Source organism: Chinchilla lanigera, unplaced genomic scaffold (assembly GCF_000276665.1).
Source record: "Chinchilla lanigera isolate Chin_1 unplaced genomic scaffold, ChiLan1.0 scaffold00045, whole genome shotgun sequence".
Classification (NCBI taxonomy): domain Eukaryota; kingdom Metazoa; phylum Chordata; class Mammalia; order Rodentia; family Chinchillidae; genus Chinchilla; species Chinchilla lanigera.
Window position 1 is genome coordinate 4,537,897 of NW_004955446.1, and position 25,015 is coordinate 4,562,911.

Sequence of the window (25,015 nt, forward strand, 5' to 3'; positions counted from 1 at the left end):
GTCAAAAAGTGTGTAATAAGAAAATGGGAAAAAGTAGAGAAATTTTCTAAAAGGAAAAGGAAAAAGTTTGAATTGCAGATTGTGTATTGCTTAGGAGATTTAAAGATTCACTAAATAATGTTAAAAGCTTATTGAATAGATTTATGTAAAATTTATAGTGTAAGTCATCATAATTTCTGTATAATTATATAACCAGTATTTTATAATTATCAAATTTAAAACCAATAAAATTTGTCTTCTTGTGATAGTATTTTTTAATAAGAAAGCAAGATGCTTTAGCTTCTTTTAACATGGAGAGCAGATTGGTACTACTAGTTGCTTACAAGCAGTGCAGAATCTCAGGCCTGCCATATAACTTCTACATAACAATGTACATCTGAATAACATATACTGTAGACATACGGATTTAGGGAACACTGCTGTTAGCTTCTGGTCTAGGTTGATTGCTATTGTTATACTTCTGTCTGCCTGACTTACCTTCAAATATTGAGACCAGAATAGTCAGTAGTGTCCACTTGGCTCTGTAGAAATTCCAAATGAAAGTCATATACAATAAAACCCTGTTTGGCGAGCATGATTCATTCTGGAAACATGCTGTAATCCAAAGTAGTAGTGTACCAAAGTGAATTTCTCCGTAAGAAATGATGTAAACTCAGACGGTTGTTCCACAACCCAAAAATACATATAGAAATGATCACAATACCATAGTATAATATAAAATAATAAAGAAAATACAAAATATAAATAAATTAACTTGCACTTACCTTTGCAAACCCTTGCTGGTGTGAGGGAGATAAGAGAGAGAAGGGTTCTTGTGTAGAATGACTTTCACTATCACTAATGGAATCACTGCTATCTCCTGGCTCAATGGAGCCTTTTTCTTTTCATGCAACTTTAAGGAACCTATCCAATTTTTTTTGCCTCCTTTGAGGATTTCATTGAAATGTGAAATTGCATTGTCATTAAACAGATTGATCACTTGCACTGCTACAGCCTTATTTGGGTGATGTTTTTCTACAGAATTTGGCACTGTTTCTCACATTTTACACATCTTCCTAATCTTATTTGAAGTAAGGAATTCCTCTGCCTCTTTCTCCTCCTCCTCTGCAGACATAACCTCTTGCTATTGGCAGATGATCACCCACAATCCTGCAGAGAGAGAGAGAGAGACAGAGACAGAGACAGAGACAGAGACAGGAGACAGAGAGGGAAGCAGGGAAAGAGAATGAGAAACAGAAACAGAAAGCACAACCACTGGCTCAATTGTGATTGTGTAATGGTGTGACGTTTAGCACTATGTACCACTCATATTGCAAGACACTGCTCATTTATCAAGTCAAAATTTAGTAGAAGTGCTTTGTTTGTCTTGCAGAGCACTTGCGGAATCAGTTACAATTCAAGGTTTTACTGGACATTGTTTTGAATGATAGCTTACATTTTTCTTAAATGAGTAAACTACATTGTAGCTATTTGATTATGTTATCAAAGTCTATGTAATTTGCAACTCAGTTCCTATTAAGCTTCTGCTTTAAAGCAAAATGAGGACTGGAATATAATTTCCTATTTGATAGTTAATTTGGAATATCTGTGTTATCAATTAGTCACTAAACTCTTTTCTTTTTCCCTCAATAAATGGCAGTTATTTAAATAGTCCACTTGCATCGACATTCCTTTTTCTGAGTTGGCATTCATCATGTGAACTTTTTAATTTTTTTATTAGCACACGTTTGCAGTACATAGTGATTACATTCCTTATGGGGATTGGTCCATGTACATAATACATCTTAAGTTTTTCATCCTTTCTCACCTGTTGGTTCCATTCTCATTTGATGAAGATCTGTTTCCTAATATGTGTCTCTTATTTTGTTCTTTACTTGTATTTTGGGTTTCTTATATAAGAGAGACCATCTACTCTTTAAGTTTGTGTGTCTGATTATTTCATTTAACATTATGGTCTAAGGTACATGCATTTTTCTACAAATGACTCAAGCTTATCCTTCTTTATGACAGGGTAGCATTCCACTGTGTGTAAATACCACATTTTCTTTATCTATTACTCTTTGGATGGACATACATGCTGCTTCCAAGATTTAGCTATTATGAACTGTGCTACTATAAACACAGGTATGCATATATATCGCTATAATATGATATCAAATGTTTTTAGACATAAAAGTATGTGAAAGAGTAAGGAAAACTTTAGGGCTATGTTTTATAGTATTAGATTGATGGGTACATATGTAAAGAGAAGTAACAGCCTTCCTGATAATAGTTCAATATACAGAGTACTCATGTATCTATTTTTTATTTTTGTCTAAAGAACAGGGATAATAGCAAAGTATCTGTCTCTAGCAATTTTAATTACAGATATTGCTTTAAGAAAAAGCGAAGTGAAAATAAACGTGTTTTGCAGAAAAGCAGTGTAATGTTCTTTGGATAGTTAATGAACACGAACTTCTTTAAGAAGTAAGGTGAACACGTGGAAATATGAAGCCCTAAGGGACAGTTTCCTCGATGACAGTCTCCTTCGTCTTCACAGCAAAGTTCTGTAATAAATCAAGATACTTTAACTCTTACTGCATTCATTCCATCAGGCATTCTTTATGAACTGATACAGGTTAAAAGCAGATTTTTGTGTATTGATTTTTTTCTCCTAACACTTTGATGAATGTATTACTCCTAAGAGTCACCTTTTCCTTTAGATGGTAAAGGCAGATTTTATTCAGTAGGTAAAGCATCCTACATAAAATGAATTACAGTTTAATTCATGTAAATGTCACTGGGCATGGCAAAGGGAGGCTAAGGGGGAAGGAAGTAAGAATGAACAAAGCTCAAGAAAGTCACGTAAGTGAAAAATTATTATAAAAACACAATGGGAAGTTGATTCATGTGGTGAGGCCATTTTCCTTTGCTAACTGGTACTCATGTAAAGTGGGTGTGGACCCTCTCAGGGACTAGGAGTTAGGAGTCCTACAGTTCAGTGCTGGCTGACAGAAGCAGTGAATTCTTTTGGTAGCACTGTGCTTTGTACACAGGCATCTGGCTGGTTATCCAAGAGACATAGTGTTGAATTGTTAGCAACCATGCTAGAATTTCTTAAAGCCTCTCTGGAGGAGTAGTGTGACTCAATCATTTGTGCTGACTGGAGTGTGTGAGGCCAAGGTTGAAGCTAGTTAAGAATAAGACTTAGAGGAGTTTGAGTTTGATCATGGAAGGGATTCTTTTTCAATCCTTCCTTTCCAGGAATGAAGGGATATTTTTTCCCTTGTACAATGTAAGCCAGTTTTTTTTTTTTTTTTTTTTTTCCATTTTAAAGCACCTGCACCTATTAAGATTTGCTAGTAAAAGATATTTTCTGGATGGTGCAGGTGATTAGGAACTTTTATAAAAACAAAAATCATAGGAAATAGTAATGGCTGGTGAAGATCATCAGCCCAGTTTCTGAATCCAGTCAGGTTGGTCAAAAGATTTCCAAATGGTGGAATAACTAATTGGTAGTGCAATCCAATTCATTTTCTGCTTTACAGTTTGAATAATTTTGATAATGGCATAGGCACCAGTGTCATACCATGGTTAATTCTCAGAGTACAGCATGGAAGATACGGGAGCACAGGCAGACTTCTCCAGTAGTCCATGCTCAGGCTGCAGATCTATGTGCAGAGCTTGCCCAAATATGATCTCTTATGGTGATGAATGTTTTGAAGTTTATACCAGATAGCCATTAATCAGCTCTTCAGTGCTTCTTAAGATCCTGGAGGAATATTCAGCTACAAGGCAACCTAGAGTCCCAGTGAATATTTGGATAGCTGGCTTTAATTCTCAGTAATTCTGTGTCAATATGCTCACCAAAGTAGCAGATATAGCGGCACATGACTGTAATCTCAGCACCTGGGAAGCTGGGGCAGGAGGACTGTGAGCTCAAGGCCAGCTTGGGCTATACAGTGAGCCAGGGTCAGTGGTCACCTGCAGGATCAGTCAGAAGAATTCAGTAGAGTCATCTGCACGCAGTCAAAGGTTTAAGGCCTGGAAGCTCACTATAGAGTCACTGGTGGGCGTCTCCATCAGAAGGCTGAAGAAACTAGAGACCAATGTCCAAAGGTAATGGTAAAGACTGAAGCTCTTCCCAAAGGGGGGCACTTCTTTTTCCTTCTTCCATCCTTGTTTGTTATGTTTAGGCCATAAGCTTGTCAACTGGTGTCACCCACATCCAGGGTGTGCCTTCTCCCTTTGGTTTGCTGGCTTTTGCATGACAGTTATTTGTTCAAAAAACAAGATCAGTTGTGCACATAGTTTATCTCACCTTTACCATTCAAATAGTTTGCTGTAGATTTCTGACAGGTATTCTTGGCCATTCCTAGGTTCCAGGTCTGTGTAAAACAAAAGAATGAGCATTGTGCAGAAGACTGCAGTGACATGGTCCATGTCCACACTTGCTGGGGCTTCATCTGTGAATAAGGATAATTTAGCTTCTTCCTTTCCTATTTGCATCCCTTTTCTTTTTTTCTTTTGTCTGATTGCTCTGGCTACAGGTTTGAGAACTGTGTTGAAAAAGAGTGGTGACAGTGGACACCTTGTCATGTTTCTGATTTAGAGGGAATGCTTTCAGTTTTCCCTCTTATAGTATGATTTTGGCAGTGGGTTTGTCATAAATGGCTTTTATCCGTTTGAGGTGAGGTCCTTTCATACATATAGTCATTAGGGCTTTTATCATGAATGGATATTGAATGGTCAAAGGTTTTTTACCATTACCATTTTTCAAAGAATTAGAAAAAACACTCCCAAAATTTATGAGGAATCAAAAAAAAACCTAGAACATTCAGAGCAATCTTGAGCAACAAGAGCAAAGCAAGATGCATTACAATGTAAGATTTCAAGTTATATTACACAGCTACAGTGATTAAAAACAGCATGGCCCTGGACAAAAACAGATATCGTGATGGATGGGGTAGAGCTGAGGATGCAAAAACCACTGTAGGGAACTCCAGCAATTGATGACAAAGGGGCAAAAACATATACTGGAGAAAAGATGGCCTATTTAACAAACAGTGCTGAGAAAATTGGTTATCTATGTACAGAAGAATGAATCTAGACCCATATCTCTTACCCTATACTAAAACTGAATCAAAATAGACCACAGACTTACATATTAAAATAGAACTATTAAATCTTCAAGGAGATAAAACAGGCGAAACTTTTAAAGACATAGCATAGAACAGAACAGAACCCCAATTGTATAAGAAATAATACCAAATAACAACAAATAGGACTATGTTAAATTAAAAAGCATCTGCAGAGTAAAGAAAACAACCAACAGAGTGAAGAGACAACCTGCAGAATGGAAGAAAAATGGCTTCTCCTCAGAAGGAGAATTAATACTGGTGAAGAACTAAAAAAAAAAATTAGACATTCTGCCAAAAAAGAGCCAATCAAAAATGGATAACTGAAATGGATAGACACTTCTCAGAAAATAAGTAGCCAGTAAGTATATGAAAAAATGTTTAGCATCTTTGACCAGTAAATAAATGAAAATTGTAAAAACCCACCAAGATTGCATCATACTTCAGTAAGAATGTTTATCATCAAAGATTCAAAAATAAATGCTGGCTAGGTAGTGAGCAAAACGGAACCCTTCTAGATTGTTCATAGGAATATCAATTAGTGCAATCATTAGGGAAATCAGTAGGAAGATTCCTCAAAAAAACTGAAAATAGAAGTTCTGTTTGACCCAGCTATTCTGCATCCTGATATTTTTCGAAAAGTTAAAGATATCACATTATAGTAACACATGCATACCCATGTTTATACCAGCACAATTTATAGTACCTAAATATGGAAATGGTCTATAAGTCCATTTATAGATAAATAGATAAAGAAAATGTGGAATGGAATACTATTTAGCCATAAAGATGGACAACTGTGAATTATTTGTAGGAAAATAGATGCATCTTGAGACTGTAAATGGAATAAATCAGACACAGGTTAAATATTGCATGGTTCTTTTATATAAGAAACCCAAAATATAAATAATTTCAGGAGCAAATTAAAGATGATTGGAACTAGGGGGGCTTTGTGGAGAGAGGAAGGGAACCTGGGGATAAAAGGAGAGGGGAGAGTCATAAGGGTAGGGGAGAGTAAAAACGACTAAGACGTGTTAAGTGTATGTATCAGTTCCCCAGGATGAACATCAGTATGTATTGCAAACATCAACCAATAAATACAAGAGATTTTTGATTTTTAGGAATATGATATTATTTTAATCATACAGAAGACTTTTACATGAAAATTTTATGAAGTTGCATTTTGTCATCAAGATTTGTCTTAGCAAAATCACAAAGCAAAGTTGCCCTGTTGTTAGATTTAGCATTTAATGCTGGAGGGGCACTGATAATATAGCTGACACAGAAATACTAAATGTTTTTTGCTCTCATTCTTAAATTTGGTGAGTCACAGAAATTCTGGTTTCTTTTACATTTTATCTAATTTAGATTTCTTTATCTTCAGCTGAATGTAAGATAAATAGGTCTAGATTTTAAATTTGCTTTTAAAAAATCAAAGAAATTATTTGCTGAAAATACTCAGAAATGTACCTTCATTTGGGCATACTTTTATGAATATATGAAATGTTTAAAATTAATCTTCATAATTAAGCATAGGAGAAATAATAACAGCTCATAAAATGAAATTTATTAAATAATATTAGTTGGGACAAAAATAGTATTTCATTAGTTGTAGGATATTTCTTCTTTTCCTTTATTTGGTTTTTTACTGTGAAATGAATTTTCAAGTGATACTGTGAAACCTAAAGAAAAAGCATAATTCAGCCATTGCCTTTATAAATTCAGCTACTGAATGTCTGTGTGCTAGATGGCAGAAGAAAATGAATGGTATCTTTTCATTTTAGGTTTTGTCTGGCTTCTCATAAATTTTTAGCTTTATGAAATGTTACATTTTAATATTTGGCAGCTTTTAGCTCTATTTGTAGGAAATTTAAAAGATATTTTGAAGTGAAATTAGTAATATATTTTCTAAGTTTACTTTTATTTTGAGTAGGGCACACGACAGAATTATCAGGTCAAGTTATAACTCAGGCCAGTTAGGGTTGCCCTTCACATTATGCTCTTTTTAAAGGTGCTGTATTTACTGATAGGTGTTATATAGCTGTGTATTTAGTTTACAGACCCAGATCTATAAAGTAGTATCTACCACGACATGTCTAATCAATCAGCCTTGTCCCTGAGAAACATGTATCTATAAAATTATTTCCTTTAATTTATATATAATTAAAATCAATAAGTAATTTAGGAATGAATCCAGCCACACTTAATAGTGCATTATCAGTTAGGAGTTGCCTAGGAAGTGACTAGAATTTAAATTCTTAGAATGTTATTCCACCCATCGCACTTCAATATTTTAACCCTGATATACATTTTAAGAGGGCTGACATTTTCCCTTATGTTATCTTTACTTTGTGCAATGAATTAGTGATTATAAGTATTCTTTGATAAACACAAATTTATCTCTGTGTTTCTAAATTGTAATACTTTCGTATTTCTTGGATATGGCAAATATATGCTATTATTTTCTTTCACATATAATTTTGAACAACAATAAGAATACTATCAATCAAAACCTGTACCACTCTTCTGTATGTCTTTGAACATCACATACCAATGGTCAAGTGCTTATACTTAAATACAGTAAAGAGTAATTAGGTCAAATTTTGACTTTTCATAGACTGCGCCATCCCAGTTTTTCTGAATAGTGGTAGTATTTGTAGCGCCAGAGATTTGCCTATTTTATGTTAGAATATACTTACTGAATTATCAGGCATATGATATCATAGCATAGAGATGTTGGATTAGTAGTTTATAATCAAAACCTTTGTCCCAGATTTCAAAAAGAACACCTGAGAAAATGGACAAATAAATTTATGCGTCTTTCTGTAGGTTCTTCACTTTTGAAATTGGGATAACTGCCCAATTTCTTCCCACACTTGAAAACTTCAGGTTTTTTATTTTCATAAGAAAAAAGTAATTTTACGGGGTACTATAATATAAATAAAAATAAACATCAGGCTTTTGTTCTACATACACGTATCTCCCGCAATTCTTTAGCCCAGTCATTAAATCAATTACTAAAAATGAAAAAAATTTAAAAGCCACTCTTTATTGCACATTTACAATATATTTGACAATCTTCTAGTTAAATGAATCACTAAATTATATTTTGAACATGCATTGCTCCTTTAGGTTACTAAAAGTCAGTCTTTTTTTATTTCTTCAAGGAAATAAAAGAGAATTTCTACAATTTCTCTTGAAATTGTAAAGGCTAACATGGCTCTCTAAAGTATTGGTGGGGGTGAGTCTCAGAGTTCATTTGTATTTACCATTCTGTTGTTTACAATATAAAACACTGTATTGAAGCTATTGTTAGGTCTGTACAAAAAGGATAGTCAGGTTTTATTGGTAATAGAAGAGGAGATAAATAGAAATAATTGGAAACCAAGTGGAATATACCCTGCTAGATTAGTTCCCAGAGAATATGGTTTATCTTTAATGCATATCATTTGCTAAGAATAAGTAGTAACTGACTAAAGGTCTTATTAATATAGTTACTTTGCACCTAGATTATCATTTGCATTTTAACAATTTTTAAGTGAAGAGAAAAACCTCAGTATATAACCATCAAAATAAGTATAAAAGTGTCATTGTAAAATTAGAGCCCCAAATACTAAATCCAAGAACTATGAAATTAATATTGCATTGTTTCCAAATGCTAGATAGATTAGCTTTTGAATAAAGTTTAGTTTGTCACATGAAAACATTAATAAATAAATCCATTATTTTCACACTTTCTATAAATACCAATGATTTATATAGTCAACATTATAAAAGCACATTTTAAAAATGTTTAAGTAATTGTTATTTACATTTATGATTGTTCAGCTGTTGTAAAGTATGACAATTCCTAAAACGGAAAGAAAAAATAGCAAAGAAAGCAGAAAACAATGAATCCAATGACCCAGTTCACTGAATAAATGTAGATGATCACCATATCCATGTCAAACCACCATCCACGGCTGTCATCCTCAAAGTGCAGATAATCCATCCTATGTGCACCATGTGGGAATTGCCTTCTTGTAACTGGAGCTGCCCGTCTGTGGAAACCTAGAAAATGCACGAGAAAATCATATTGAAGCTCATTAGATTCGGTAAGTGCTCAGAGAAAAAGCTGCATTATGAAACAGTACCATGATTTCATTGAGTGCTATGTTGTGTTCTTGGCAGCTTTTTCCATGATAAAGCATAATCCTTGGTAACATTTCTGAAAAATAATATCTTGTGAAATGCTACTTTCTTTTCTTTACATATTTACAAAAGCTTGAGGAAAAACTTGTCCAATGCCAACTGTCTTGTTGGTTGACCAATCTATAATATTTAAGATATTTGAAAAACAAAATGCAATTTTCTAAGTAGTAAAAACTTGGTTATTAGTCTTTTGTTTTTTTCTGATTATCTGCTGCCTACTTTAAATATTTCTGTGTTTATTAGGGTAAGGCAATGAGGACAGCACTTTAAACTGAACAGAACTTCCAGCTCTGGTGATACATGTGCTGTGAGGCTGTATCTTGAAGCAAATTCTATGTCATCCATTTAAACAACTGAGTAATGCTAAATGTTTGCCCTAGATCAGGCTTCTTATTTGGACAAGGTTGCATTTATCTGTGTATCAGTATGTTCAAGTCAAACCTTTAATCAAGGACAACCCTTTCTGCGCTGTCCAATGTCCACCTTTTCCTCAGTTAACAACCACATACCATATGTCTTGATGTAAGAATGCCAGTGGCAAGTTACAAGGAGCTCTGTGATAACTTCTAATTGCTTTTGTCTGAGTTGCTATCATAGTTAACACATATTTATAGTTCAAAAACCTTAATTAGGATGTGTCAGCACCTTTTCCCTTTTGCTTTCGTTGACATCTTCAAACCAGTTTCTTCACAGTATTCTGCTTAAGTTTTGCTGTGCTGGTAGTTTAGTTAAAACCAGATAATCCATTTCATTGGGTATTTGTAAACTACAATATATTGCAACGTACGGAAAGTAAACCAATGAAGTCAGCCTTTCTGTCAAACTTCCACTTTGAACTTACTGTGGAAGGTTTTTCTATGTTTTATTCCTTCATACTTAGCAGCACAACATTTTTTTTGTACCAGGAATCGAACTCAGGACCCTGCACTTGCCAGGCAGTGCTGTGCTACTAAGCTTTATCCCTGGCCCTCTTCATACTTAGGATAAATTCCATAGAAATATACTGGCTTTTATACACTGATAGACTAATCCCATCAATATTTTACATGGCATTTTAATGTTGAAAAGAAGATGCAGTGGATTGACGACTGGTGGTCAACTTATAACCCCCAGCTGAATACTCAGTTCACTTACTCAAAGTGTGATGCTGGGTGTGGGTGAACTCAAAGAGCAAGAAAGAACTGTAGAGAAAATTTCCAAGTTGCTACCAGGTTTAGCTGATAAAGAACTACTAGCATTGTAGAACTGAAAAGTTACTTCTGTTTCTTCTTAAATTCTATTTTGTAAGAAAGAATTTTATCTTAGAACAATTTTTCTCATACCTTAGAAATCAAGGCTATTATTTATTTCTAAAACATATGGTTCAAATTTATCTTCATAATCAAAGACCATATGCTGAGCTCCATTATTTCAAAGCTTATTTCAGAGACAGACTGTCAACAGTTATGTTGTTTGACTTTGCAATATGAGAAGTTTGGGCTGTGCTTTCAGTGGGTACTCATATTTGTTGGATGGATGGATAAGTGCTTGCATATAAGAATGGACTTTAGAGAATAGAATAATTAGTATTTTTTGGAGAATGTTCTGAATCAAGCCTTTCAAAAGTATTTTCAGAGGAAATGAATATTATCATGAATGTATTTGAAAGATATGTTGTAGTTCTCATGAAACGATTATTCTCTACCACCTAATTCAGAGAGCCCAGAGGCATACCCTTTTACCTATGTATGATAGGATAGAGAAAGGTTAAACAGTGTTTTCCTGCTCTGTGCTCTTCACATTACATAAGACTTTTGTTGTGTCAAAAACTGATTGATATAAGTAGGTCTTAGCAGAGGTGGAGTGATATATTTATAGTCACAAATAGGTATAGAGTTGCTGTGTTAATATACTTGAAAAGTTATTGCAAATAAATTTCAAATGTCATGTTCCTTTTCTATATCTTTAGGCCCTCAAAGTCAAATGTTTTAACTTTGCAAAATTAACCTTTTTAATCAGCTAAAATGTATAGCTGATTATTTATGACACTAGAGTTGAGCTAAATTACAAAATTTTTAAATATTTTGGTTCTATAACCAGGTAAGTTGTATCTTTCTAAGAAAACATATTTTCATTATATATATATGTATATGTGTGTGTGTGTGTATATATATATATGTTGCCATTAACCATTTTTAAACATAATCATTTGATAACATTACATTCACAGAGTTGTGCAACCATCACTACATATTTCCAAAATTTTTTTGATTACCCCAAACAGAGTGATAGCCATTAAACACTAACTCCCATTTTCATCTTTTCTCAGATTCTGGTAATATGTAATCTGTTTCTATGAATTTGCCCATTCTGGATATCTCAAAGTAGGATCATAGAATATTTGTCTTTTGTATCTGCCTTATTTATCTTATTATAATGTTTACAAGTTCTTCCATATTATATATACAACAACTACATTCCTTTTTATGTATTTTATTCCTTGGTATCCATTTGATGTACATATCACAGTTTGTCTATCCATTCCAGTGCCAATGGAGACACGAGTTGCTTCTACCTTTTGGCTACTGTGAACAATGCTTTAATGACACTGGTGTACACATATCTGTTTGAGTTCATGTTTTCAGTTTCTTCAGGTATATAACTAAGAGGAAAACTGTATAGCTGGACACTAATTCCATATTTAGGTTTTTGAGGCAACTTTAAACTGTTCTTGAGGAAACTTCAAACTGTCGGCAACATTTTACATTCTCACCAAGATATACATGTCCTAGTTTCTTGTTGACAACACTTGTTATTTTCCTATTATTATTATTGCCATCTTAATATGTCTGCATATTCTTGTCATTGTTAAATAGTTCAAATATCATCTTAATAGGAAATGTTGTTCAGAAAAGTAAGACCTCACTAATTTAACACAATTAAATTCACGAAAAAATTTTATCTAATTAAAATATAATTTTTGAGAGTTTAAAAATGCACTGTTGGGCTGGAGATGTGGCTCAGTGGTAGAGTTCTTGCCTTGTATGCACAAGGCCCTGGGTTCGATCCTCAGCACCACCAAAACAAAAAAAACCACTATTGCTTCAGCTATATTTTTTCTTTTCAAAGCTCTGCTAGTGCTTCTGACAAAGTCAATGCTTACTTCACAGGAAGTCATGTTATCAAAAAATCAGTTTAAAAGATATATATATATATATATATATATAGAGAGAGAGAGAGAGAGAGAGAGAGAGAGCAGTGTTTTGTATAATCTTTTTTTTAAGTGACTTATTAACTTATCCTTTTGATGTTTGTGAACTCCTAGGAAATACAACATAAGGAATATAGAGTAAACTTAAAAGCATAATTTCCATTTTGGAGTGAACTCAAAGTTTCAAGTAGTTTAAATTCTCCTTTAAATCCTTTTTTGGGATATTTTATGAAAATATCCCAACTGCCTTTTATTTTCCTCAGACTAGAAAAAAGTAACAAAAGATAAAGTAGTCCCCATGACATACATTAATAGTTTCTCTGTTTTTAGGATAAAAACGTATTTAAATGTAGGCTTGCAGAACAGACATTAAATATTTTCAGATTATAAAATGTATAAATTTTATATAATCTGGCATTTAGTCAATCCGTCTCTAAAGTATGTTAGCACATGAGAAATGCAGAATATATATTTTAACTGATAATATAGTAGCAGCACTACTTTACTTACAAAATAGTTTTTTTCACAAAATGAAACCTTGAATTACTACAATAAAACCTAAGGAAAAACATGTATGCAGATTATTTTGCTAATAAAAATGATATCATTGACAGCATAGTTATGAAATTTTTCTGCAACCAACCCTGTATTTTATTTTTTCATTTTGAAGAGAGAAAAAGACAATAAAAAGATACAGAATTTCAAAACAAGATGATAGGAAATTAACAATGGTTATTATATTGCATATTGTTATCTTTAAAGTAGGTGCTCAGATTACCAGATACAAGCATGCAAAATTGATCAAACAATAGAAGCACTAACTGTTCCTTGCCACAAACTAATAAGAATTAGTAGTATAATTACTTCAGTTATCTTGACTATATATACAAATCTTTTTTCTTCTTTCTTTTCTCTTTTCCCCCATCCCAGTTTTTCTTTCTTTTTAAGCAATTTCTTTCCCTTTTACTATATCTATTGTACTTTTTGAATCATAGTCACTCTTTCAGTTTCTTACACTAGGGAGGCAATACAATGTTTAACCTTTATGTTTGAGTGCATGAAATCTTAAACTTAATTTTGGTTAATTATAACATAAAGCCAAGACTGTTGAAGACAAAAAGTTTAAGTTTTAAACTGTGCAGTTGTCTTCAAGTTCCAATAACAAGTTATCTATAAATAATAAAATGTTTACAAACTATCCTATTATTTAAGCAGTTAAAACTTTAAGACTACACTATAAGACTTGTTGAAATTTATGAGTATATAATCTCATTTAATAATAAGACTTGCTGAAATTTTTGAGCAAGTTTATGAGCCTTTAATAATCTTGTTTTAAGCCATAATAAATTACTCCTACTTCACAATATAAAGATGAAAGATGCCACTATAGCTGTGTTGTGGCAAATCAGCTCTCCTAGCTGACCAAAAGAAGGTCTGAAAATTTTGAGTTTAGATCATTAACAAATTTGTCATGTTTATAGAGAGCACCTTTTATGTAGACCAACGTCCCCTACCACTGGGCCACCAACCAGTACAGGTCCCTGGTTGGACAGCAACAGGGCCACACAACAGAAGGTGAGGAGCAAGTGAGGGATTGAAGCTTCATCTGTGTTTATAGCCACTTCCCATCATTCACATTTATCTCTTAAGCACTGCCTCCTGTCAGATCAGCGGTGGCATTAGATTCTCATAGAGGCAAGAACCCTACTGAGAACTATACCTGTGAAAGATGTAGATTGCATATTTCTTAAAGAATCGAATATCTGATGATTTGAAGTGGAGCTGAGGTTGTGATGCTAGTGCTGGTGGATGGCTCCAAATTCAGATTAACATTAGCAGAGAGATTTGAGTGCATTGTTTACATAATAATTCAATAATAATTCAATTGTTCACAGACCATAATAATTCAATTGTTCAGAGATTCATATCAAAACACTATCAGTGAGTGGCAAGTGACAAGCTGTATGTGATAGAAAGCTGTATAGTGGCAAGTGAGAAGATGTACCTCATTTTACAGCTGATTCTGCTAGCAGGTTTTAGGTCAGAATCTGATAATTCTAATACTTTAGTTTGTGCATGGCTTATCCATTATTTTAATACCTAATTTTCAATTATCTTAAGTTGTATAAATATTTCATTATATACTACAATGTAATAATAATATAAATAAAATGGAAACAAATATAATGTACTTGAATCATTCTGAGACCACCTTCCATTACTGGAAATATTGTCTTACATGAAACCAGTCTCTAGTGCCAAAAGTTTGTGGACTGCTGATGCAGACCACTATATCAAAGATGCTTCCTAGAGTTGGGTAGTGTGACATTTCTGACCTCAAGGTTTTTTACTGCTTTCCTAATTTTGAAAGGTGATATAAACTCAGGTGAGCAATACTCTACTATGAAGTGGGGTAGAAGCCCCTTTGGAGACTTAAGATATACCTTACAAATTGTATTATATAGATTTTGGTGAATGGCTCACTAGCCAAATGAGAAATAAACTGCTGTTCAGTACAGGCAGTTGCTAGTAGTACCACAAATGCAAGATGTAGTATCCTGTCTTAAAGAACAAAGAGCTTCTTGTTTCTTTTATAGTCTACATGTGGGCATCCATATTTAGAATTCTTAAGAGGTAGGTAGAATTAAGACTACATTTGAACTGTCACACTACTTATTCAATTAATCCAGTTAAATAGATAAAGGAATAGGACTCAGAAGAATAAAAGGTTTGTATCATGGAACATACAACATACAAGAATGAGAATAATGTGCCGGCTTTAAAAAGGTCCTTTTTGGGTTCAGAAGGCAGCCAAGAAATGGAAGTGAGAGAGGGACAAATAGGTAATGTGACTACTAATCATCAACTCTGAACACAGTAACCCAAGCTACCAACTGGCCAGCCTTCAGCTTTTCAGATTAGCTATTGCTCTTTCATAGTGAAAGATTTTCTGTATCTTTTCTATCAATTCTTCCTTCTTTTCTACCAGTTCCCATGAGAAGTATGTAGCAATACTCATCTGTGGTTGTGGATTTATATCTATTTCTCTTTTAATTCTGGCAAATTTGTTTTATATATTCTGAAGTTGTTTTTAAGGTGTATGAAAACTTAATGATTTTATGTTTTCCTCTTGAATTGTCCCTTTAATTACAATAAGTACACTACTTTTATCTTTAGCAATTCCTATTTGTTTAGAGCCTATTTTTTTTAATATTAACATAACCATACCTACTTTTTAATATTGACATACCCATTATCCATACCTGTTATCTTTTGGTGAGTGTTTACATGGCGCATAATTTTCTATATTTTTACTTTTAACCTTTCTGTGCCTTTATATTTAAGTATTGTCTCCTATAAATAGTAGTTTAATTGGTTTTTGTTTCCTTTCTTAATCTTCCAATCTCTTAATTTGAATGTTTACATTTATTTGCCTTTTATTTCACCTATCTGGTCTTTATTCCTTTATTTTTGCTTACTAATTTCCTAAGGAATAATCAAGTACTTTTGTTATTCCGTTTTCACCATATTAGTTGTGTTTCTAATGAGTTTTTAAATTTAAAAATTTAGATTTAGACAAGTTATGATAATACAGAGTTTTCTTTATTGCTGACATATTAGTACACTTTTTACAATTAATGAACCAATATTAATGATTAATTAAAGTCCTTACTCAGATTTCATTAGTTCTTACTTATTGTTCTTTATCTACTTGGCGATGCTAATCAAGATGCTGTGGCAGTTTCTCAGACTTTCCTTGTTTTCATGATGATAATAGTCTGAGAAGTATAGGTTAAATCTTTGTATACTGTCTCTTACCACACGTTTCCCTGTAACTGGAGTTACAGGTTTGGGAGAGGAAGTTCAGAGAAGAAGAATCTTTACTGGCTTTCTAACTATATGTTCTTTCAATTTTCGTTGAGTAGTTACACTAGTAAGGAAATGTATACAGCTTTGATTTAGAACAGGATATGTTAAATTACTTATTTTAAGACTTCTCAAACTATGAAAAGCTTACAACAGTTTAAATTTTTACCTTTGCCATTTTTGTTGTTACTGTAGTATATTTAATTTCCTGTTTAAATTCATCAAGGATAATTGATGATTTAAATAGATAAAATTTAGCCATATTTATCAATGCAATTACCCTTTCTGGTGCTTTTAGCTGGAATTATTTTCCTTTGCACTGAAGAATTACTTTTAGTTTTTCTTGAGTGTAGGTCTACTGGATGTCTGATATGACCTTATTTCATCTTCATTTTAAGGGACAATTTTGCTGGGTAAAGAATTCCAGGGCAGCAGATTTTTTTCTTTCAGCATATTTTTTTTTCCCCCCTCCGGTACCGGGAACCGAACTCACGACCTTGTGCTTGCCAGGCAGGCACTTTTGCCGCTGAGCTAAATCCCCAGCCCTCTTTCAGCATATTAAAGATACTATTCCACCGTCTTCTTGTCTTCTGTTTCTGCTCAGAGGTTAGTCACCATTGCTTCTTTGAAGGTAACATTTTTTTCCCCTAAATGATTTTCCTCCTCTATTTTTGGTTTTCCACAGCATGGCTATGATTTCTTTAGGTATGTTTCCCTTTGTATTAATCCCAATTAAGTCATGCTGAAATTTATCAGTAATGTGTCTTTTTCAATACTGGAGAATTCTTGAAAATAATCTCTAGATATTTTTCTGCTTCCTACCTTCTCCTCAGCTTTAGAGACTTCAACTATACATATTCAACAGACTGTTTTCCCAAAAATTCTGCTGTAAAACACATTTAATAAATTCTGAATATAGATATCACACAATGTGATTCAGGAATGTCTATTTTATTCTTTTTTATAATTCTATTTCCTATAAACACTTTCACATCTTTTATCTGTACTGTCCATAATTTAAAAAAGATTTCATTGACTTTTTTCAGATAATTTAAGATTTTTGTTTATATTTCTTTGGGAAAGGGGAGCACCACCCTTCTAATCAATTAAGAAAAACTTTTACTTACTTATTATAGCCACTAAGCCAGGAATTCATAGAGAATGAGCAGCTTAGGCTCCTTTCCTCCAGTTCTCACAATGTATGCTTTGAATGAAGCAGGCTGCTGCTTCAGTTGAGCCTGTTTATTTGTGTTTGGCTTCCTTCTTTTTCTGATGATTTTCTTGTGTTTCAGGAAGCTACCTCGGTTTTCATCATGTAGTTAATCTGCTCAATACTCTCATTTATCCTCTTGGCTGGCGAGAACCTTGTCCTTAATTTGTTAATAACAATGCCAGCAGCATTCTGGGTAATATTGTAGACTTCCAATTTTTCCATGGTAATGTTTGTGGGGCATTTAGCTTTAAACAATATCCATTCTCTTGATTTCAATATCACCACATACAATTTATGTGGCCAGAGGAACAAGCACACGTTTTCTGAAAGGCCAGAAAACACACTTGGGGTACCTCCTCTGTTTCACCCTGCACTCATCATTTTTCCAAGTTACTGAAAGACAGTGGTTCCAGCTGAAAGAGTGAAGTTTCTTAATAGGTATTTCAAAGTTCTAGCCTATTAGTTCAAAATCTAGATAACCTAGAGATCAATTTCTACTTTGTGCTTTCTTTCTTATTAGTCACGTATTTCCAAACCTCTGTATGTCTAAATTCTTTATTGTATAATGGATCCACCAATATTGAAGTTGATATTATTTCCCCTCAGAGAAAGTAGTGACTTGTGTCGGGTAGATAGGGTGAGAGTTTCTTCACCTCATCCAGTGAGTAATAAGCAGAACAGTATTTGAAGTTAGGATACAGCTTTCATTAGATGTGGTCAAGGTCTGACTTCAAATGCCTCAGGGCATGATTAATGCTATGTTTAGGGAAGCCTCATTTCTCTAATGAGAGATCTTATCTGCAGAGGAAGGAGAAAAAGGCAGAGGAATTCCAATCCCTCACTCCAGCTGAGGTTAGGGAGATGTGTAAAATGTGGCAAACTGCAAAATTTTGTAGAAAAGTAACATCTAAATAAAGTGGTAGCAGTACAAGTAGTGAGTCTGAAAACAATCCAATGTCATATTTCTACAAAATCCTCAAAAGGCAGCAAAAGCAATTGTCATTGGATAGGTTTCTTGTTAAAGTTGCACGAAAAGAAAAAGATTCCATTGATAGATCAATAGAAGAAAAAGATTCCCTCAATAGATAGCAGTGATTCCATTAGTGATAGGGAAAGCCATTCTACATAAGAACCCTCCTCTCTTTTTTCCTCACACCAGTGATGAAGGTTTTCAAAGGTAAGTCTACATTAACTTATTTTTCTTTATTATTTTGCATTATATTACAGTATTGTTATCTCTTTTATATGAAAATTTTGGGGTTGTGGAACAATTTATCTGAGTTTGCATTATTTCTTATTGGGAAATTTGCCTTCATATACAAGTGCTTTGGATTACAAGCATGTTACTGGAATGAATTATCCTCATAAACCAAGGTTTTACTCTTTATTTAGCCTTAGACAGGGACCGCAGATTCAGGGACCCAATACTGGAATTAACACTGGGAAATGTGAAGTAAATGGAAATAATTTAGATAAATATGAACCCACACTTTATATTTCTTATCAGGTATGCACTGCACTAATGACTGTCAATCACTGTTCTTTCCCTTGAAGTATCTATTTATTTCCAGGCACTACAACAACAGTTTATGTATCAAACTGACAGAATGTTTAGCTTCTCTGTACTCTGAAACTGACAACCAGCAACTATGACCCTGAAGTCCATGAGGATTAACTAAAGGGATATAGATAGTATGTAAAGACTTGTGGGGTTTATTATATGTGTCTTTGTGTACTTGAAGAACAGTCATGTGGAGGAAGATCACACTGAAATAGAATTGAGCCAATAAAAGGAAATTATAAGAAGGCAAATTTCAGTTAAGCATTAAAATTTGTCTAATAAAGCCTTTGAAATGGACAGGCTTACTTTAAAGGTGGTGAGGTCCCTGTTATTACATGTGATAAGCAGAGGTAGGAAACCTCTGAACGTGATTGTTGATGATGTTCTTAAGTGGCATCCTAACTTGTTGGAAACTATGTTAGTGTGATTACATGTAAACAACTTGTTCTTATAAAAGTTTATGATATGGCAGGAGTTGTTACAAGGTGGGCTTCTGAAATAAAATTTAAAGTTATAAGTACATCTTACAGCAAGAACAGATTCTAATTCCTTCAAAAGAAACAGACATTTCAGAACTCGTAGGCCCTTTCAAAAAACATCCTGTGACCAAAACTGTTGCAGTTTCAGCAGAACTGTAAAGGTTAATTTACCTTTCTGCTAGAAGGCAGCACTGAGTTTATAGCATATTCTGAAATTTCTTGGATGCACCTCCAACATTCTGAGATGACAGATTTATGGGTTATATTCAAATTCCTGCTGTTTGAGCACGTACCATTTTGTTTCTTCTTAAAGACAAGGATTTGTCTCCATGCAGATACTCTTAGACTTAAACTGAGCATCCTTAAACTTGCAGAATCAACCTAACATATTCAGAAAAACTAATGACCAAATAAACAATAGCCCAGGTTTCCTTCAGTAATTGATGGATAAACAGATCTCAGACACTTGAATTTATCTGTGTGTTTTTGTTACAGTGAGGAAAATTAAGAAATAGGATTTTAAATCCTATCTTTTTTCACTTCTTTGACATGAGTATATTTAGAAAAAAAACTGACAATGTGTAGTGCTACTTTTTATCTAAGCAAGACTATTTTAATAAAGCCTATCAGCTAATTTGCTTTATGTACATATATTTATGTTACATACACACAGAATTATATATATGCTCATATATAAAATATATAATATACATTATGATATATATGTGACTTATTTCTTAGGGAATAAATTATCAGAGTATGGCTGGAAACCATGTGAACTGGACACTGATAAATAATCTCAAGATGCAATGCTTGGAAATGGTACAGACTTCAGGAGAGAGAACTGTGACTGAGTACAATCAGACCTGATAAAAGATGCAAAGTACTAGCTCACATTTACCCAGAATATTTGCATTAATTTTATTATCCATTTTATGTTTAAATATACAAAATGTGTTTATAAGCAGAAAATTCAGAACATGTCTGTTTAGTGAGTATATTTAAGATTTTACTTCACAGGAAGAAAAGAAATGAGTCTTAGTGTGACCTAGTTTTATGGCTGAGTGAGTTCAAGAACAGTATAAGCCTTATGGGATAGGAAATCCATAGTCACATTAATATGGTTATTTTTTATGGGAAAACACTACAATTTGATGAGGATAGAGGAATCTGACAAAATGATTCTGAAATTAAGTTGAAATGGCCAAAAAGTAGCTAAGGGACTCTGAAGCAAGACAAGCTGGAAGGGATATATCAAGATTTATTATAAGGCTTCAGTCATTGAAAGTCTAGTATTGGCATAGGAATAAACAGAAAACAATGGGACCAAATAAATACCTCAGAAGGAGACCCTCACACATGGAAATTTAAATATGACAGCTTAGCACTGCACACCAGTAAAGAAATGATGAACTATTTTTAATAAAGAACAGGAAAAAATTAAATTGTAAAAAACATTAAAGAAACAATATAAGAAATAAACCTATAAAATAATCAATTTTAAAGACCTTTACAACTTTTTGAAAAAAGCATAGGAAAATATCTATGAACCTGGGAATAGAGACGAATTTGTTAAATAAGACAGTGCCTTCCAGAAAGATGATGAAAATGAAAGAAATGAAAAACTATAATTCACTAAAAGCTGTCATAAAGTAGAAAGACAAGTCAGAAGTTGCTTCAGTGCTACCTCAGAAAAGAGAAAGATATAGGGAAGTATGGGGTTACTTAAAGGAAAGGTGCTTGATTCTTTAAAAGACCTGGATGTAGAGCAAAAGGTAGACGACAAGAAAACCTTTTAAAGAACATAAACTAAATCATTAATTGCACATTTTCACTTTTTTGTTATGAAATTCTTCCAGAGTCATTTAACTTCATAGTATATTTTTGGTTAAATATGATATGTCTTAAACCTACCTATACCAAACGTCTAGATAACAAACTTTTAGTTACTATCTACATTATAAAGAAGCATCTTCATAAAATGTTCATAAATTGCTTCCTTCAAGCTTAAGACATTTCATCTATCAGTTCTCTCTTTCTTCAGTCACACAGCCTCTGCATCTGTCTGCTTCTGGTTTGCATCGCTTGTATTGATCTTGTTGGTTTTCTTATGCAGGTTTTCTGAAGAACATGGTTCCCATAGCTGGACTTTTCCTACCAGGCCGCATAACATAAGTGGCACATACTAACACTGAAGTAGTTAATAGTCTACCGTGGTTTTGTAAGATAAAATTATATTTTATATTCATATTGTATCATCATACAGTAACACACTCAGCTGGAAAAGATATTACAGATTATCTTACCCTTAATTTGATAATCTTTTATAATCATGTAATACAATTAGTTATAATTTGTAATATGCTTCCTCAATGGTTCATTTGATCTTTAGGGGTAGATCAAATTATTCTCATTTATAGATCCAAAATAAGTTTTAAAAAAAGGCTTCTGTGATAGTTCTGAGGTCATGGATCTACTTGAACTTGAACCTAGAAATTTGTATTCTCAAACCACTGGCTATCTCAGTGACACTCCCTCCACCAAACTTTGTCATTTTCATGATACTTTGGGGATGAATTTTTATTATCTATATATTAAACATTAATGGCAAAGGAAAGTCTGTTTTCATTATTCAATTTATTTTTATCAGATACATAGAAACTTGAAAATTATACATACTAAACATGTACCATGTTAATGCTTCTCTACATGTATGCACTGTTCAAATCAGGTTAAACCATCAGGTTAAATTCTATCCTCTCAAACATTTATCACTTCTCTGTGGTAAAAATATTCAAACTCTTTCCTTCTAGCTTTTTGAAATATACAGTCCACTACTGTCATCTATGGTCAAGCTACTGTGCAATAACAAACCAGAACTGCTTAGTCTTTGTAATCAACTAATCTTTCCCATCCCTGCCACTCCAATACTCTCCCCAGGCAAAGTCAATTTACTCGTGGTTTCTTTCAAACCCACTTTCAATGTACAGTTTTCATTTTTTATATGTATTCTTATAGCTTTTAGCAAGGAAACAATAGCAAAATCCTCACTTAAAATTGATCAACACTAATATACTTCCACCAATATTCCTAAGACAGGAAAACTTACCTACAAGGGCAGACTTGACAAAAACCGCCAGACTTTTTTTCTTTTTCTTTTGCTATTAGCTTCCTTACCTCCAAAAAGCTGGAAAGCTTTTCTGCAGCTTGGTAGGGGCCATTTTGCACAGCTGGATTTCTGAAAGCTTTGTTTTATTTTCAAATATTCTTTAGTGAAGAATGTTTTCGTGGCATTGTTCAGTTCTAGAATAAAGCAAAGGAAAATGGTTTATTATTTACAGTTTTAGGATTCAACCTTTTTCCTTTATTAGTAATATTTGCAGTAGGCGCATAGACATAACACAACTTAATGCCTTTTTAACCCTTTCCCCTTCCCCATCCACTTCCCTGCATCTCTAACTTCCATTTCCGCATTTTCATTCTGATTTCCAGTTCATGTTTATGACCTATGTTTACACTCCTTGTAGGTATTTGGTGCATGTACATGACACATTTTAAATCTTTTTACTTCCGCTTTCCTTCTCCTCTTGCCCTCATACTCAAGTCTCCTTGACCCCTTCTCATTTGTAAAAGATCTGTCTCCTGTTTCTTTTTATCTATCCTTTATTTTACTCTTTATTTGTACTTTGTCTTAATTGAGTAATAATATATGGTATTTAAGTTTGTGTGATTTATTTCACTTAACTATATCTTTCAGGTGTATCCATTTTTCTACAAATATCTTGAATTCATCCTACTTTATAGCTGAGTAGGATTATGTATAGACACCACACTTTCTTTACCTATTTGTCTGTTGATAGGCATACAGGTTGCTTCCAGGATTTATCAATTATGAATTGTTCTGCTATAAACATTGGTATATACATGTTGCAGTAATGTGATGTCTTTAGCTCTTTTGGAAAGATATCTAAATGGGTACTGCTGAGTCAAACAGGATTTCTAATTTTAGTTCTTTGAAAAATCTCCATATTGATTTCCATAATGGTGGTACTACTTTACATTCCCACCAACAATGTAGGAGGGTTTTCTCACTGCAGCCACACCATCATCTGTTATTATTTGATTTCTTGATGATTGCCATAGTTTCTGGTTTGAGATGGAATATCAGTGTTGTTTTAATTTGCATTTCTCTAATGTCCAGAGATGTTGAACATTTTTCATACTTATTGCCATTTGTACTTCTCAGAAGTATCTATTAATTTTACTTGCCCATTCCTTTGATTGGGTTTGTTTTTTTTTTTTTAAATCAAGAACAAAACCACATGATCATACAATAGACACAGAAGAAGCTTTTGACAAAATGCAACATGCTTCATGAGAAAAAACAAAGTAAGTATAGAAGGACCTCACCTGCAACTGATAAAACCTATTTATGACAAACCAATGACCAACATCACATTAAACTGGGAAAAACTGAAAGCTTTCCTTCTAAAATCAGGAATGAGACAAGGATGCCTACTGTCACCACTTGTATTCAACATAGCAATTAAAACATTACCCAGAATGATCAGGCAAGAGAAAGAAATAAAAGGGATGAGTATAGGGAAGAAAGAAGTCAAATTATCATTATCTGCAGATGACATGACATTGTACATAGAAGACCCAAAGAATGCCAACAAAAAATTCTGAGAATTAATAACCAATTTCATCAATGCACCAGGATACAAAAATTAACACACAAAACTTAATAGCATTCATTTATATCAATAGTGAATACAATGAGAAAGAAATTAAGAACACTTTATTCACAATAGCATTTGACATTGAGACTCACTGTTTACAGCAATGAAAACCATAAACTGTCTCAAAGCTATTTTCAGTCTTTCAGGGACAATGCTTACTCTGCAGTTTTGCAAGAAGGACAAGAAATTCATATTTTCAAGTGATTATAACACACTGTGACATTCATTTTATACCTATGCAAGGCACTCAGAAAGATAGACGTTTTGACTGAGAGAATTATGTTTATCTTGTGCTTACTGTTGTCCTTTTGTGGTTTTAGAGCACTGAAAAAAATCATTTCAGCAAATGTTTCCTTACTCAAAAATAATTGGTCTGTTCACTAGTAAACGGCTGGAAGACCAAAAGAAATTATCAAACTACTAAGCCCAATTTGATGACAACATTTCCAGAGCTCTTGCTACAATACAGAAAAATGCTACATATTTTATACAGTTATTCTTTTATTGGTGCAATTACACTTCAGAATTTTTGGAAAATATGGATAGGGTATATGAGTGGGTTCTCAAAAGGTGATCACTGCATCTATCATTGGCTTCACAGAACCCCTGATTTTCTATTCTTCCTGAGAAGAAATAGGACTTCATTCTCCTTTAC

General features: G+C 33.4%; 1 protein-coding gene across 6 annotated transcripts in view; it reads right to left on the reverse strand.

The window, feature by feature from the left end:
• Positions 1-6,231: 6,231 nt before the first annotated feature.
• Positions 6,232-25,015, reverse strand: part of Rnf180 (ring finger protein 180) — a 189,168-nt gene continuing 170,384 nt past the window's right edge. For all 6 annotated transcript variants that reach the window (XM_005392638.2, XM_013518465.1, XM_013518461.1 and 3 more), the window contains 2 exons: positions 22,796-22,921; positions 6,232-9,167 (listed from right to left, as the gene is read on the reverse strand). In XM_005392638.2, the coding sequence (XP_005392695.1) occupies positions 8,968-9,167; positions 22,796-22,921 (326 nt within the window). In that variant the 3' untranslated portion in view covers positions 6,232-8,967. The remainder of the gene's footprint in view (positions 9,168-22,795; positions 22,922-25,015) is intronic.